This window comes from Ostrinia furnacalis, unplaced genomic scaffold (genome assembly GCF_004193835.3).
Source record: "Ostrinia furnacalis isolate ACB-3 unplaced genomic scaffold, ASM419383v2 OfSCF4655, whole genome shotgun sequence".
Taxonomy (NCBI): domain Eukaryota; kingdom Metazoa; phylum Arthropoda; class Insecta; order Lepidoptera; family Crambidae; genus Ostrinia; species Ostrinia furnacalis.
The window spans coordinates 42,113-60,530 of record NW_021134894.1 but is presented as its reverse complement, the minus strand read 5'-3'; the positions used below and the strand labels follow the sequence as shown (position 1 = coordinate 60,530).

The following is an 18,418-nucleotide window of genomic DNA, read 5'->3' as shown; positions in this document are numbered from 1 at the left end:
GTTGTGTGCAAAATTTATAGGAATTCAATTTGAATGCAAAAAACTAATGTTTTTCTAAAAAAATGTTTGAGATTGTATTCTGTTGTTGTGCCTATAAGTAAATAAATATATATATAAATAGGTGGTACGAAGTTCACCGTTCAAGTGCACTCTAGTGTAGGCACCCACTAGGTGGACCGACGATCTGGTGAAGGTTGCGGAAGGAGCCTGGATGCGGGCGGCGTAGGACCGGTCGTCGTGGAAATCCTTGGGGAGGCCTTTGTCCAGCAGTGGACGTCATTTGGTTGGAACGAACGAAGTAAGTGCAGCCTTAGTGCATTATCTCGTCGCTTGCCTCTCTAACTGACGTATCTGACATTTTTTTCGAAACTGAGTTATCTACACCATCTTATAGTCTTTTTCATCTAAGATGATCCGTATGACGTTTCGAGTTTGAAAGATTTAGAGATGTCACTTAACTAAACCATAGCGATTTATCTATCGATTTTTTTCGAAGAGTAAGTAAAACCTACTTTTAGAGAAATATTTTGTATAGGTGTTATTTAACAAAAAACATGTATTTTTTAATTACAAATATTATTGTAACAATTTTTTATTGATAATATTCAAATTTCATGTCTCGTGTTCAAAAAAACGATTCCTAAAAAGTACTGGTTCTGTTTCTTTAAATTAAAGACTATTAATTTATTTTTAATGCGTTTATTAAAGTCAATAATCGAAAAATATAGTTGATTTTTGTGATGTTTTTAATAACAAACCCTCTTACTAATAAAACTTACACGCTCGTTGAACAGTGTTTTAAAGTGACGTTTAGTATGGAAATGTCATTTTAAAACAGTGATCAACAACTGTGTAACTTTTTATTAGTAAGGGGGTAAGTATTTACTTCAATCGATTAATGAACCGCGGAAATAATCGATTTTATTATTCAAGAAATACCCCAGCACTAAATCTATTCCGTTTCACACATTGCGTACATTAAATAAAAAATATTTTTACATCGTATTTAATTAAAATATAATCAATAGACTCTGATATTTTACTATATATTTCAAGACAAGGTAGTTATTTTTTTTTATTATATTGCTAATAAAATACAAATATTTTTTCAATAATATTCTGCATATGTAGTATGCGTAATATGGATAACCTTGAAGTGTCATACGGATCATCTTACGTGAAAAAGACTATAATCAATTTCGCAAGACGAATCGATCTGTCTAATCGCCTGAAAATTTTGCTAAATGTCAGTTACGTCAGTTAGAGAGGCAAGCGACGATCTGAGTAGGTACCCTTCAATGTCAGCAAGACTTACATATCTCATAGAAAAAAGTACTTTCAGTATTTATCGAGTAATTTATCTCTTTTCGTATCTTTGTTTTTACAAGACTAACCTATTATCTATAGCGTTCTCTGTTCTTTGTGCAATAGAGTGAAAGGTAATTTTCTTTTGTTTCCCCTGTAAATTGCATTGTTAATTGATGGTAACATTAACAGTGTTTGATTGTCAATATTGATGCTTCCATCTGAATGTAGGTGTGTCGACAGCACGGCAGTATTTTTAATGCAAAATAGAATAGCACTAAGATTTAAGATAAGAATTCAGTATTCTGGCCAACAAAGGAGGAAAGTATGGTAATTTGGATAGTATAATTTAAAATAATTTAAATTCTGATGTCAATGTGTAGCTAGAGAAGATAACTTTTTAATTTAATTAATACATTACTATTATTTAATATGTTTATATAAACTTTAACTAAGTCTGTAATTGTTTTCGTAACAGCAAGTTATACCGACTGACTTTCAGAGGAAAATGTTACAGGAATTAGTGATGCTGAATTTTTCCCAAATCTCAGATACAACCCACGCGATTTGTACAGATTATTTTCCAATGATGTAGCAAACCAAACATGTAGTGAATACAAATAAACGTGATCCCTCGTATCCCTTAAGGTAAACCCAGTAAGGGCATGTTTTTTTTTGTGTTTTATTCTACATTTGTGGGAATTTTCACGAACGTGAAAGCCCGAGGTCTGTGACACCGTGTTTTTCATGAATTTCATTTATCATAATCAGCTTAGAGAAGAGCTGTGAAAGGTATGACAGAACCGCATTAATCGTGCTCGGGGACCTATTCAAAAAGGTTACCATCAATAATATTGACCTCAGAGGTTGAGTATTGCTTAAATTCATATTGATGATGTTTCGTAGCGTTTTTTATGTCAAAAGGAAAAGATAAGCCTATAGGTAATGCCCTTAAGACAGACTATTCAATATGTGTATGAAAAACTGATTTATAGTATAGTCTGGTCCGTGAGCACGTAGAATTTTGTCCAATGACCCCTAGCTACCCATCCTTATCGCTTGTGCGTAATTATGTTGCTATCGCGCTCGCACACTCACTGCGGGTGCCAGTCGCACAGTCGCGACAGCAATATAATTACGTGCGAGCGATAAGGATGGGTAGCTAGGGGTCATTGGACAAAATTCTACGTGCTCACGGACCGGGCTTTAGTAGTAGTAGTATTTATAGTAGCCTAGTAGGTATTTAAAAATGTAGGTAGAATATATTGTATGTATTAAGAAGGCAGATTTTTTTTATTTAAAAACATTTTTATTATCTAGGTATATTTTTACATTTTATGGCCGGTTGGTATTCCAGAACTTCAGAATTAGACGCATTATTTAAGTCCTAGTTAATATGAAAAATATTTTAGAAGTAGATAACTAGGTAGGTAGGCAAATAGGTATAAACCTCAAGAATTTTGAGGCCGTATTCTGCAAAACGTGCGTATATTCGAGATGTTGCCTTAAGAGAAGAGACATAAAGCTGAAAGAACGCAACCGCCTTGCAGACTAGGTTCCACGTTCTTCTCTCCTACTGCTGATTCTTCACGATCCAATCCTTGAAGGAGTGGACTCGGGTGTAGACATCTGGGTAACCACGCGCACAGGGCATGCCCCAAGAGACGATGCCCACCACTTTGCCGTTTTCGACAAGAGGACCGCCAGAATCACCCTGAGAAATGATAAAAACCATGAAAAATTCTGCCATGAACTCGATTAGTGACGTGACGGTCACATAAATTTCGTGAGAGTCTTGTCAGATTAGCTAACCCAACTGAGTCAGCTAAAATGTTTTCTTGAGTTTTTCAAGGAGTCTGACAGACATTTTTCATGGAATAATTAAAAAGCTATGATTGAAATTGAGAGAGCAATATTAATCGTTGTTGATTGAATCACTGTTCTACGAAAAAGTTCTGGATGGAATTATGAATAAAATATTTATATGTAGGTATGTGCTTGAATAATACAGGCTGAATCTCGTTCGTTAATTTTATCGGAGATCCTGATCTACCAATTTATGTCTCGTACAAGCGATTTCCGATGCAGTCCGCTACTAACCGGTCAACATGGAAATCATTGGGGGAGGCCTACGTTCAGCAGTGGACGTCCTATGGCTGAAATAATGATGATGATGAAGCGACTTACGTGGCAAGCTCCTTCGCCACTCTTGGTGAGGGAGCAGATCTGTGAGCTGAACACTTGGTTGATGCCGCTGTACAGCGACTGGCAGGTCTCCACGCTGACTGCCTTCAGGTTGATGATCTGCAGGTTGTCGGGGAGCTCTCCAGGGTACTGGGGATGGGAAAGTTATGTTATAACAAAGGCTAACATTAACGTATAATTGGAGAATTGGCAAAACTGCAAAAAAGAATGTTTCAATCATTACAGACAGAACAATAAATAACTTGGACAAAAAAAATTGCAGGTACATTATACCAGTACGTAGCTAGATCTATGGATTCTGTGATCATGGCAAGTGGCTTGATTTTGTGACTAGAATTTTTATTGGTAGTCAAGTTGTAGATCCTAGCTACACAGGAGTTGCAGCGGTGGTGACGATAAGTGGGAATAATAGTCCAGTGAAAGCCTCTAAGTTTTACGGTCTTACTTTAATTCCAATGTAGCAAGAACTTCTACAATATTCCTCTTTAGTCAGAGTTTCTCTAAGCCGGGTCAGAAGAGGTTCTAGGAATCTTCATGTGGCAAGGTCTGATATAAGACTAAGCTATACTTAACCCTCGCTATACTTAGGCCTCGTACCGGAAAGCGCAGCGTAGGACGTCCACCCACAAGGTGGACCGACGACCTCATAAAGGTAACGGGAAAGCGCTGGATGCAGGCCGCCACCAACCGGCCATTGTGGAAATCATTGGCGGAGGCCTATGTTCAGCAGTGGACGTCCTAAGGCTGAAAATGATGATGATACTTACCGAAGTTCTTCCCCAGCCAGTGAGCACAAGATCAGCTCCTGCCTCTGTATCACCAGCAGGCAGCTCAATTGGCTGTACCCTATTTGAGAATACAATGTCCTGGGCAAGCTTGACCAAGCTGACGTCATTGGCGATCAGGGAGGCGTCGTAACCCTCGTGGACGATGAGCTTGGAGACGGCGTACGACTGACCGCCGCTGACGAGGCTGTTGGTGCCCACTGTCACTTTGATGAACGCTGGGTATTGGCTGGAAGAGTTATACAAATATTAGCAATTTCAAAACGTAAACACAATGCAACATAATAGTTGTGGTAGGTGACAGTGTTGCCAGATTTGTTTTGGTAAGTCAGGACTTTGGAATCTTTTCAGTGAAAATACATTCTTAATTATTCTTGATGAGAAGATTGTACAAGATGAGTTAATTTCAAAACAAGTATAATAATAGACTTACCAATACACTTACAATTCTATGGAAAGTTTGACAGTATTTAAAAAAAATGTCAACAGTGTACGGGTATTATGAATCTAAACAGAGTCTGGGACCGTTCTCCTCATTTGTCCGTTGAATTATTAGCCGATACAAGTTTTCAATTTCATCGGCGAATGTTTTGCTAAAATATATTTCACCTACGAATCACCAGACCCCCATTTTAAAACGCACACATACCCGACAGTACAATGGGCTGCGGTCAGAACGAAGTTCTTGCTCAGAATGGATCCGCCGCAGAAGTGCGAGTCGAAGATGGTCCTCAGAGAGGCCTGATAGGGTATGCCACCATCGGGTGCGTCCAATCCGCCCACGATCCGGGGTGACTGGAGCCTGATGTCATAGGTCGGGATGGCAGACCCTGATGAGGAAAAATTGGCTGTTAATTGCTCTACAGCTGTAACTTTTTTTAGGGCAATAACCAGTCTAGCGGAAAACGCAGCGTGGGATGTCCGTCCACCCACAAGGTGGACCGAAGACCTGATAAAGGTAGCAGGAAGGTGCTGAATACAGGTCGCTACCAACCTTGCGATGTGGAAGTCATTGGGGGAGGCCTATGTTCAGCAGTGGACGTCCTGTGGCTGAAATGATGATGATGATGAACCAGTCTAGCGCATAAACTGAATCAGTGCGCGAGGCATAGGTGCGGCGCGGGAGGTTACGTGCTTGTAATGTCAATTGTCAGCGAGACTACAGAGGTGCTTCAGACTTGAATGCTCTGTCACGTCATAATATTATGTCTCCTTTCTCAGTTACTAACTTAGTTAAATACGTATGCGCTAGACCTGTAAAAAACAATTGCCGAATGTAATTATGCATTTTAATTCAGAACAGTTACAACTACCTATTTGGCATTTTTTTTCTATTGTTATTATAATGACTGAATTACAGTAAAGGGTGGTAAAGGTTACATCTGAAATCTTTACTATTTCGATTATGATTTCATAATTAATGATCAATCTGTTTTAGTTTCAAAGTAAAACCAATTCGTTAAACGCAGTAACTAGTTTACTTTCCAATCAGCTAAAATTTCAAGAAAATTACTCAGAAACCGAATTACTTATCTTTCTAAATAACTAGACATCAGCTAATTCAATTGAAGCTCAAATAGAAACTGAATAATTCAAACTCCATTTTGTGAATTTAACCAATTACCTAGTAGCTTTCGCCAGCTTTTATTTGTCTATCAATGATCACACGAAACATCAAGAAATAATCGAAAATAAAATCAAATCAAATTGAACAAACATAATAAAAAACTCACCGTGAACGGAAAAACCGCAAAGACTAATAATTAAAAGAAAAGCAATCATTTTAAAGCTGATCACAAAAATTGGACGCGAAAAGTCAGCAGTCGCTTCTAACGTTCTATACTTATTTGTGAACTATATTGGACCTTTTATACCCTTCTTAGAACGATATAGTCTGAAATAGATTGTTATCTGCAGCAACTTACTCGATTGGACTAAGTTTAAGGACCTACGTTTTTATTTGGATCTATAAAGGCTTTTAGACTGGACGCTCTGTTTCTATTTATTCTCGATTTTATGGCTAAGCTTTAAAAACTTTTTTGTAGTTCTTTTAGGGTTTTATGTTCATTCAAATAGTATTTTATAAGTTTTTGACGAGTTGTGTTAACCACCAAGACTTTTGTTTTTGGTGTCAAGTTGTTTTCGCCATCAACTTATGGGTAGTTCGAGACTGTGATTTCAGTTGTTATAACTGACCTGATTGCAAGAAGAAGTGAGAAATATGAGAGAGGCTTCTCGTCTACTTCATAATAAATCCTCATCGCTATGAAGTCGAATCTAGAATCTTTACATTTTTTTATAAGCTCGTACTAAGCTAACTTTGCTTGTGTTACAAGTGATTTCACCACAATAGTCCATAGGCGGCGGGGTTCGAACCAGCGTTCCTTGGATCTCGACCTTCACCGTTCCTTCTTTCTCCTCGAGTCCACCTTCAATATTTGTCTCATCATCATCATCATCAACAGCCTCCTCCACTATAGAAGGGTTTTGCCATAATCCCCAGGCTTCTTGGCAGACGGATTGGAGATTGCAGTTCAAATCTTTTAAGATTGATTTGTCTCATATACTTACCAAGTATATTTTCGTCCAGACTATTAAATAATACGATAATTTCGTTATCTCCAGTATACACTCGCCCTTACGGCGTCTACGACGTAGTATTTGCTCAGTGTAAGTACACATTTATCTTGAGTAGTGCTCGATGGCTAATACTTCTATATGTTGTAATTTCATCAATCTTCGCTGATTAAGAGCCTCTCATTATGCTGCTGTTTGACTTTCGACTATCGTTGAGTGGTGTAATCACTTATACAGGGTGGAAGAAGTCACATCATATAAGTAAATGACAACATTAATAAGGACGAAAACCATTGCAGCCAAACTGAAATGCAGTTTGGCAAATGTATGACGTAACATTACGTAATATATTTGCCAATGACTGTGACTAATGGTAATGACTAATGGGGACGCCACGTACCGGTAGGCGCAGTGCAGGTGGACCCACAAGGTGGACAGACGACCTCATGAAAATAGCAGAGAGACGCGCCACGTAAGCGGTAAGCGCAGCGTAGGATGACCCACAAGGTGGACCGGCGACCTCATAAAGGTAGCAGGAAGGCACTGGATGCAGGCCGCTACTAAGTACCAACCGTCGTTTCAGCCAAATGACGTCCACTGCTGGACAAAGGCCTCCCCCAAGGTTTTCCACAGTGAACGGTCCTGCGCTGCCCGCATCCAGGCTCTTCCCGCGACCTTTACCAGATCGTCGGTCCACCTAGTACCAACCGGCTAATCTGAAAATCATTGGGAGAGGCCTATGTTCAGCAGTTGACCTCCTTCGGCTGAAATGATGAAAATTTAAATTAATAAGAGCACACATTTTTGTTAGCAGTTTATTTATTTATTTAGGGAACACAACACAATTTATCAGTTTAGGTTACAATCTCAATATGTTGTTGTAAGTTATAGAGCTATTTCTTATTCAAATAATTGAAAAGAAACAGCCTATATAAACACGTGCTGGATATTCTTGAGCTCTGGATTTTCCCTCAAGACACGAGTATGAGTATGTGTACCTGGGTAGGTTTGAACTGTGCTAGGCAATAAATACTGAAACCAACACAGAACAAAATAACGTTTGACATTTTCTGTAAGAACATATGATGATGACGAAATATGTGGTTATGCCTTAAATAGAAAACGGAAAAAATATGAAGATTTTAATAATTTTTAGATTTTCGTAAATATAATTTTGTGATGCAGGCAATTATGTAAGTAGCTACAATCAGATACGAGTATGTTTTTATAATATGGAGTACTTGTATTCTTGTAGGTACTCTTGATAGTGAAACAAATTATGACACATATCTACTCGTTACGTTGAAATTAATTAATTATTAATTTATTAGTCAGCGCCATTAGGAATTGGTCCAATGTTAATATTATTTATTTTGCAGCGTTTAATTACTCAAAATTGCTATCTAAGTTTTGCACGCATATTTATATCTTCTCGCAGACCATGAAGAAACACACATAAATCATAATTACTATAAAAGACTCTCCGACTGGTTTGTTATGGAGAAGTCAAATGATTATTTCTGCCATTACGATTTTGGTACCATACAAAATTGTTTTAAGCACCAGAGGCACAGAATACATACATAATAGCCAGAGCCCCCTATCGGATCAGGAAAGGGGGAAAGAGGTTTTTTACATGCTGTAAAAAGCAGACTTGACATCAAAATTGAATCTAAAATTCAAATCCATCATGTTCTCGATCAGTCTGTGTATTTAAATCCCTCTTATCCCCAATTTCCGAGTATTCTGATTGGAAAACGATGGATTCAGAAGTCGGTATGAATATTCAGCGATGTAGGTATTACAGTTACTAGCTGACCAGGCGAACTTACCGGCCTTTTTGAAAATATTGTATGGCCTATGTTCATCAGGGATAACGTAGGTACCTATAATTCTTATGGTGAAATAATTTTCCAAATCTATCCAGAAGTTTCGGAGCCTATTCAATACAAAATTACAAATAATACATATAGTCAATTCTTTCCTCTTTAAAATAATAAGGTAGACATAAAACTACTAGTCATGCATCTGTACCTGTACGTCCTATACTAACCGATTCGAATTCAAAACCATAACAAATGATACATTGTGTAGAGCAGTGTTTTTCAACCTTTTTCATGACACGACCCCCTAGTATGAAAAAATATTTGGTGACCCTTCGACCACAATCCCGACCTTTCACTTTTGTTTCATGAATTTTATAATGTTACAAAGATGTTGTAGGGGCCGAATACTTCAATCCATACAACATTTACGCATTTGCATAATTAGATTTGGATAAATCTATCTTATAACTTTATTGTTTATTTTACTGAGGTAGTTTTACGACCTCTCGCGAACCCTATAGAGGCTTCGCGACTCCCCTATAGAGGCTTACAACCCCCCCTATAGAGGCTTCGCCCACAGGTTGAAGAACACTGGTGTAGAGTAACGAAATGAAATGAACTTTATTATGAACAATGTACAAAAAGGAGATACGGCTGAAAAAGTAGAATTTAGACTTAGGTAACCTAGCTATTATTAATTTTGTTTCATTCACAATTGCTATTAAATAATTCTTCGAAATTACGCGACGGCTTCGGGGCTTTGTTAGAGCTCAAATGATAAAAGAACTCTATAAGGGCTAACTAGAACCAATATTAACAGTGAAATGGAGCAAACTATAAAATGAAAGATACAAAGGCGAACAAGTAAAGTCAACACGGGACTGACCTTTTCACATTCATATTTCATTTCCATTAAATTACGTGTGGATTCTGTTCATGTTCGTACACAGAACTCAGGCGGAGCAATAAGATGGGCGCTAGCGGATAAAATGGACGGAAATGTATAAGAAAGTCTGGTACATTTTATACATAAACTAGATTTAGTCCAGTCAATGAATGCCTTAACGACGGTGTAGAGAGAAATCCGTGGAACACAATTTCTGACCTCGGGACTTTATTAAGCCTAGTTAGGTGGTGAACATAGCAAAAGTCCCCACCCTTAGCCCTTGAGCCGGCGGGGAGAGGGGGGTTTAAAGGTACCACTTTTCGGTTTTTCGCTTAATCCTCGGAAACTATGCGTCCTAGTGACATGACTACTATGAACCAAAAAAAGCTTATTCAATTTGCTACAGGTGAGACCGTCAAGTTTTTCTATATCTTGTATAGTTTTTGCGGCATCTGCTCTAGAAGGTCTGTAAAATCGGAAACTTTATTGTTGTCTTACATGTTCCTTTCAGGAGAAAATCTACTAAATTAACATTGAGCAAACACTATAGACATGCGGGAGCATGTTAAGCCTAGTTACAGGGAGGGGACTGCATCGTGATTATATTTAGACGAACCAATTAGAGCCACTTTTGACTCCTCATCATTCAAAAACTGCTGTGCATTAACACTTCAAATTTGGCTCATGTATTGAGACTTGTAAGATATACATCAGCTTCAAATTTCATAAATATACCTCAAACGGTTATTTAGGTATTGACGTTCAAAAATCGATATTTAGAGCACTAAAATCTATCTATCACATGTGAAATGTTAAAATTTACTGGTTGGTTTTTTATTTGTTCCTATCTATTTACNAATGGGTTCTTTGTGTTCTGAGAATAGGTAACTTACTTTAGGCCAACAAGGGGGCTACACAAAATTCTCGTTTCATGTGTATCTGGAATAGTCGTAACAAACAAAAGCATTGGTTACAAAAATTTTGACCAGTGCGGCTTCCCGCACACACGAATTTTTGCTTTTCAGCTAAAGTTGATACAAACTATTTTATAAACATGCCTTTAGCTAGCCAAGACCGTATCACCGTACTTCCACCACTTTATATTAACCTCAGCATCTTGAAACAGTCTGTGAAGGCGCTTGACGAAAGTAACCAAAGTTATAATTTTCTTTCATGAAAGTTTTCAGGATTAAGCACAGAAAACTTGAATGTTGGTAATTTTTGATGGGACTCACATTAGGCAACTGGTAAATGATAGTAATTTTAAGAAATCAATGACTGAAGTCCAGTCCTAAGCTTAGAATTCATTTTTTTGGTTAGAAGTAATTTCCTAAGCAAAAAGAAATTGTTGAGAGCATGCTATCCAACTTTCAAGAGCTAGGGTGCAACATGGGCATAAAAATACACTTCATGTACTCGCATTAACATCGATTTCCACAAAAAGTGGGTGAGTTTAGTGAGGAGCACTATAAAAGATGTCATTAGAATTTTCGGACAATGGAAGAAGGTTATCAGGGGCGGTGGTGATCATATATGAATGGCAGACCATTGCTGGAGTTTGCAACGAGATCTACTAAAACTTGTCTATTCAAAGAAATCATATAAAAGATCATTTGCTAGTGTTCAATAGATATTTTATCAACACAATGTATAATTTTTCGTAATTTTTTGTCAAAATAATAAAACTCTATATTTTAAAAAGTAAAGCTGTTGACGATCTCCCAGTATATTTTTCATAATCAGGGCCATAGAAATACCCAATAACAGAAAAAAAATAAAGGAAAAAAAAACACGTGTTGACCAGTGTTATTTCTGCCATTACGATTTTGGTACCATACAAAATTGTTTTAAGCACAGAATACATACATAATAGCCAGAGCCCCGTATTGGATCAGGAAAGGGGGAAAGAGGTTTTTTACATGCTGTAAAAAGCAAACTTGACATCAAAATTGAATTTAAAATTCAAATTAAACACGTTCTCGATCAGCCTATGTATTTAAATCCCTCTTATCCCCAATTTCCGAGTATTCTGATAATCTGATTGGAAAACGACGGATTCAGAAGTCGGTATGAATATTCAGCGATGTATTACAGTTACTAGCTGACCAGGCGAACTTACCGGCCTTTTTGAAAATGTTGTATGGCCTATGTTCATCAGGGATAACGTACCTATAATTCTTATAGTGAAATAATTTTTTAAATCTATCCAGTAGTTTCGGAGCAAAATATTCAATACAAAATTACAAATAATACATATAATCAATTCTTTCCTCTTTAAAATATTAAGGTGGACATAAAACTACTAGTCATGCATCTGTCCTGTACGTCCTGTACTAACCGATAAGAATTCAAAACCATAACAAATGATAAATTGTGTAGAGCAGTGTTTTTCAACCTTTTTCATGACACGACCCCCTGGTATGAAAAAATATTTGGTGACCCCTCCACCACAACCCCGACCTTTCGCTTTTTATTCATGAATTTTATAATGTTACAAAGATTTTGTAGGGGCCGAATACTTCAATCCATACAACATTTACGCATTTGTATAATTAGTTTTTATAAATCTATCTTAAAACTTTATTGTTTATTTTACTGAGGTAGTTTTACGACCTCTCGCGAACCCTATAGAGGCTTCGCGACCCCTCTATAGAGGCTTCCAACCCCCCCTATACAGGGTGTTAGGTAAATGGGTATATGAGCCGACACTAGCCCATGTTAACATGGCCATATAAATGGTATGGTGAAGTCAGAAAATTAATATCTTCATTTTAATTATTTTATTTTTCATACAAATCAGATTTTACAAAATTTATTTTGTATGAAATTTAAAAAAAATTAAATGATGATATCAAATTTCTGACTTCACCATACCATTTATATGCCCATGTTAACATGGACTAGTGTCGGCTCATATACCCATTTACCTAACACCCTGTAGAGGCTTCGCGACCCACAGGTTGAAGAACACTGGTGTAGAGTAACGAAATGTAATTAACTTTATTATGGAAGATGTACACAAAGGAGATACGGCTGAAAAAGTAGAATTTAGACTTAGGTAACCTAGCTATTATTAATTTTGTTTCATTCACAATAATTGCTATTAAATAATTCTTCGAAATTACGCGACGGCTTCGAGGCATTGTTAGAGCTCAAATGATAAAAGAACTCTATAAGGACTAACTAGAACTAATATTAACAGTGAAATGGAGCAAACTATAAAATGAAAGCTACAAAGGCGAACAAGCAAAGTCAACACTGGCACTGACCTTTCCACACTCATATTTCATTTCCATTAAATTACGTGTGGATTCTGTTCATGTTCGTACACAGAACTTAGGCGGATAAGATGGGCGCTAGCGGATAAAATGGACGGAAATGTATAAGAAAGTCTGGTACATTTTATACATAAACTAGATTTCCGCCCGCGGCTTCGCCCGTGTGGAATTTTTCGGTAAGATGGCGTTAGCAGACACCATGGACGGAAATGTATGAGAAAGTCTGATACATTCCACACATTCTTCTTCTTCTTTAGTGGTCGTGGTTGCGCTGACGAGGTACACGGTGGAGTGATGTCATCTCCGAGAGTAGCTCTTCTGGCGATGTTCTTCCATTTCTGACGGCGTCGCGAGTACCTACACTGGACCATGGTGGACTCAGTACCTAGATGATTTGATTATTACTTGCGTACCAATCCATTTTGTTATCTGCCTGATGGATGGTTTTAAAGCGTAAGTTTTATAAACTTTATATAGGCGGTTATCACACTGCGCCGGCCAAGTGCGAGTCGGACTCGCGCACCGAGTTCCGTACCATTGATTTATGAAATTAAAATTATTATTTTTTATTTAAGTTATTAGTATGATTACGATTTACGAGGTATTAAAAAAAACTACTTACTAGATCTCGTTCAAAACAATTTTCGTTGGTAGTTTTTATAGTAATGCACATCATATGTTTTTTTTAATATCTAAAGAACCGTTTGAGGCATAGTTATGAAATTTGAAACTGATGTATATCTTGCAAGTCTCAACACATGTGCCAAATTTGAAGTGTTAATGCACAGTAGTTTTTGAGTGATGAGGAGTCAAAAGTGGCTCAAAGTGGTTCGTCTAAATATACGCACGGTGCAGTCCCCTCCCTGGAACTAGGCTTAACATGCTCCCGCATGTCTAGAATGATTGCTCAATGTTGATTTAGTCGATTTTCTCCTGATGGAAACATGTAAGACAAAAATTAAATTTCCAATATTACAGACCTTCTAAAGCAGATGCCGCGAAAACTATACAATTTATAGAAAAACTTGTCTATCTCACCTGTAGCAAATTGAATTTGCTTTTTTTGGTTCAAAGTAGTCATGTCACTAGGACGCATAGTTTCCGAGGATTAAGCGAAAAACCGAAAAGTGGCACCTTTAAACCCCCCTCTCCCCGCCGGCTCAAGGGCTAAGGGCGGGGACTTTTGCTATGTTCACCTCCTAACTAGTCTAAAAAGTCCTGAAGTCAGAAATTGTGTTTTACAGTTTTCCATCTATAATGCTTTATTGACTGGACTAATTTAACGCCCATCTTACCGAAAAATTCCACACGGGCGAAGCCGCGGGCGTCCACGTGCACTTTGAGACCTCATAGTAGCGTTTGTGAATACGGGCTTTGGTACCTTTCCTGTGAAGCTTTAAGCTCCGCGCTTAGCTCTGTACCTACATAAACGCGGTCTTACTCTATTTTTGCACACCTTCAACAAATGCCACGCTGGCTAATTTATGAATATTGCGCTTTATTTTAAAAGCACTGAGTTAATTAACTTTGAAAGTATACATAAGGAATATTATGGTTGCTTAGATAATATAATTAAAGGTTAGTAACGGGCAATATTCAACAGAAGAAGAAACCCAGTAAGTAAATAATTTCTTAAACAGCGTTTGTTTTGTCGACCAATTAGCATATTGGTTGAGTATTCTGCAGAACGGCAAAATACTTGATTTCAATTCTTTCATTTTGTATACAAACATACGTAGTTATACTTACATTTTCAAAAAGAGGTATTTTATATCGTTGAATGTTTACCATATATCCTTTATATTATTTTAATAAATGACACTGACTAAAAATAGTTCTCGAGTGACGACCACGAGCCAGAAGACGTAGTGTGGGCATGCCCCCCACTAGGTGCACCGACGATCTGGTGTAGGTAGCGGTGGCACTTGAATGCGGGCAGCACAGGACCGGGCGTTGTGGACATCCTTGGGGGAGGTCTTTGTCTAGCAATGGAAGTCTTTTAGGTGAAACGACGATTGCTTATGTAGGTAACTAATTTTTAGCATCTTATGTAGGTAGTTCGTACTTCGCGACTTCGTACGCGTGGATCCCGTTTTACCCCCTTCATTTATCTTACGCGGTTTAGTTTTTTTCATACAAATGTTTTTTCCCGCTAACTCCCGTTCCCGTGAGAATTTTGCAATATCCTGTTGTAACTAAGTTTTAAGTTTACTAAGGTACCTGCATGCCAAATTTGAAGCGTCTAACTTAAGCGGTTTAGATTTTTAATACAAAAGGATTTTCCCGATAATTCCAGTTCCCGTGGGAATTCCCAAGTATATATACTATAACCTGCCCAGGCGTATGAAGAATATTTGTACCAAGTTTCATTAAAATCCGTCTAGTACTTTTTGTTTCTATAAGGAACATACAGACAGACAGACAGACAAAAATTTTACTGATTGCATTTTTGGCATCAGTATCGTACCCCCTGATAGTTATTTTGAAAATATATTTCATGTACAGAATTGACCTCTCTGCAGATTTATTATAAGTATAGATTATAAGTGCGATTTTACAATAAAACGTTACATAAAAGTACAGTCAGCGTCAAATAGTTCGACACCCAAATTGAGGATCATTTCGATTTTTAGCTGTGAATGCAGATTTATAGGGCTAAGAAATCCTTAATACACAGTGCAAAAATTTTTGTTCTACGACAAAAATTGACGAAGATAAGGCCAAATTACTAAAANGCAAACTATTTGGTTTAAAAAAAAAGTATTTTAGAAACCTCGATATCATTTTTAAAGACCTATCCATAGACACCCTACACGTATGTGTTTGACGTAAAAAAAATTTTGAGTTTCAGTTCTAAGTATGGGGAGCCCCCAATATTTATTATTATTTTTTTATTTTTGCATCAAAATCTTAATGCGGTTCACAGAATACAACTACTTACCAAGTTTCAACAGTATAGCTCTTATAGTTTCGGAAAAAAATGGCTGTGACATACGGACGGACAGACGGACAGACGGACGGACAGACGGACGGACGGACGGACGGATGGACGGACGGACAGACAGACATGACGAATCTATAAGGGTTCCGATTTTTGCCATTTGGCTACGGAACCCTAAAAATCACGCGCGCGGACGCGTTGTCAGTGTGAAGTGCCGCGCGTGTTTTCTATACAAACTGAGGTACTTGCATACAATGATTAAATCTGTCGCCCCGCGCTCCGCGGCGGAGCGCGGCGCAGTGTGATAACCGCCATAGTGTCGACCTCATAACTGTCATAACTAGAAAAACACTCTTGTGTAATGTGTATGGATATATTAAACCGTTCTGCTGTAGGGTAAGTATTCTTCTCAACTTGGTACCTTTCATGTGAAGCTTTAAGCTCCGCGCTTAGCTCTGTACATAAACGCAGTCTTACTCTATTTTTGCACACCTTCAACAAATGCCACGCTGGCTAATTTATGAATATTGCGCTTTATTTTAAAAGCACTGAGTTAATTAACTTTGAAAGTATACATAAGGAATATTATGGTTGCTTAGATAATATAATTAAAGGTAAGTAACGGGCAATATTATAACAGAAGAAGAAACCCAGTAAGTAAATAATTTCTTAAACAGCGTTTGTTTTGTCGACCAATTAGCATATTGGTTGAGTATAATTCTGCTAAACGGCAAAATACTTGGTGTCAATTCTTTCATTTCTTACATAGTATTTATACTTACATTTTCATAAAGAGGTATTCTATATCGTTGAATGTTTTCCATATTAGTTAACTAACCATCGACACCCAAAATGGTTAAAAAAATACTGTACAACCTTATTCCAATTGTGACAAAGACTTTGCGAACTTTTTGGCTACTTTGTCACGAACTAACTGACTCTGACTGTACTAAGTGCTTTCAACTGTACGTTCACTTAAAACTTATTTTAAAGCTGAAAGTACCTCTAAAGGTTAACTTTACCTGGGTCGACTTAACTGCAGGATAAAGATAACTGCTCGGAATAACAATTCCGGGAGGATTAACTAAACGGTCTACTCTGCAGTAAAACTCGACACCGATGGCTACCCTGTGCCTGTATTTTTAATACCCTCTCTCTTTTACTCCTACAGGCACGACCTTGCCTTGTTATGCATAAAAAAAATCTTTTCAAGGATATAAAAAGTCGCCTGGCAAGCCAAAGATCGTGGGTTCAATTCTCAAGGCAGTTGATATTTTTAAGTTTTTAATTTATGTAGTAATAGAGCTGGATGCAGGTCGCTATCAACCGGGCGATGTGGAAATTCATCGGGGGAGACCCATTATCAGCAGTAGTCGTAATGTGGCTGAAATGATGATGATGATGATGGTGAGAATTTATAAAAGGTATGGAACATTTGAATGCCCTTTGGTTAATGAAAACGCTTGAGTATTTACTCGTATATCTTCTCAACACTTGCCATAAATGTTTGTCTCGAAGCGCTGGCAGGGCCGACATGTAGGTACCTAAAGTGCCAAAATATTGGTTTTACTAAACTATGTTTAATTTTGATTTTTAGGTGATGTTATAGATCATGCTATTCATTTTCTATTAAGCAAGATAAAAGGCCTTATTTTAAGATTTATTGCGTAATATTGAAACCAATTATATCTCAAATCTATTAAGTGTAGACTCGTACTCAAGTGTCGTTTCATAATATGGAAATTATCAATTGATTGAAAAGGCTTTTCAAAGCGTTTTCGGGTTGCAAGATAACTCGGGATAATAGCATTTGGCACTTAGCGAATAGTGAACGTTTTTGCTTGATTCCGAAATTAATTTCGGAATTGAATAGTAGTTTCAGCGATCACAATGTAATATTCAATGTGTTGGGTTCAATGAAAGGGCTGGTTCCCATAGGGATATCCCGTTTTTTTGCAGGAACTGTTTTCGTAGTTCGCATGAACGTTCCAGTTCGTCTGTAATTGGAGATCATCATCATCATTTCAGCCACAGGACGTTCACTGCTGAACATAGGCCTCCCCTAGTGATTTCCATGTTGACCTTTTCATTGAGGATCTTGTTTCTGAGCACTTACTTGTCCAGAGTAGTCAAATAAAACACGAAAAAAAAACCTTATTAGCCTACAACACTGTGCATCAAATATTTTAGACCCTATAAGTTGAAAATGGTAGACCTAGAGAGAGCTAAATGTTCGTTCGTTTCAGCCAAATGACGTCCACTGCTGGACAAAGGCCTCCCCCAAGAGCTAAATGTAAGGAACAGAAAACCCATTATTGGACAAACAAAAATCTAACTCGTTCAGCTAAAAGCCGAGCTATTTCTGTACTAGTTGAATGGTACATTTTATAAGCATTGTGTGCACCTGTAGAGACTGGCAATGTTTGTAACAAAGGCCTCAACCAAGGAATTTCACAACGACCAGTCCTGTGGTCCCCACATTCGCTACTTTAACAGATCGTCGGTCCACTGAGTGGGAGGCCTGCCTATATGGCGAAACAAATAAATCTGAAAAACTTTGCGAAGAGCCGACTATGTATTAGTTTAAACTTAATATTATTGCAAGTGAAGTAACG

The 18,418-nt window shown here is 37.6% G+C and overlaps 1 protein-coding gene across 1 annotated transcript; it reads right to left on the bottom strand.

Annotated features, from left to right (window-relative positions):
• Window positions 1–2,597: 2,597 nt before the first annotated feature.
• On the bottom strand, window positions 2,598–6,146 carry LOC114359765 (chymotrypsin-2). Its single transcript, XM_028314264.1, has 5 exons — window positions 6,029–6,146; window positions 4,945–5,125; window positions 4,278–4,524; window positions 3,493–3,639; window positions 2,598–3,019 (listed from the first exon to the last, which is right to left on the bottom strand). Exons 1-5 carry the CDS (start codon window positions 6,075–6,077, stop codon window positions 2,879–2,881), a joined length of 765 nt encoding a protein of 254 aa, XP_028170065.1. The 5' UTR covers window positions 6,078–6,146; the 3' UTR covers window positions 2,598–2,878.
• Window positions 6,147–18,418: the final 12,272 nt, after the last annotated feature.

What these genes read in the sequence shown, in the direction of transcription:
- LOC114359765 (XM_028314264.1), bottom strand. Translation starts at nt 6,077, where the DNA reads ATGATTGCTTTTCTTTTAATTATTAGTCTTTGCGGTTTTTCCGTTCAC. An exon ending in TTGCGGTTTTTCCGTTCACG is followed by an intron (nt 5,126 to 6,028) that starts GTGAGTTTTTTA and finishes TTTCCTCATCAG; the next exon opens with GGTCTGCCATCCCGACCTAT. An exon ending in GTGGCGAAGGAGCTTGCCAC is followed by an intron (nt 3,020 to 3,492) that starts GTAAGTCGCTTC and finishes ATCATTTCTCAG; the next exon opens with GGTGATTCTGGCGGTCCTCT.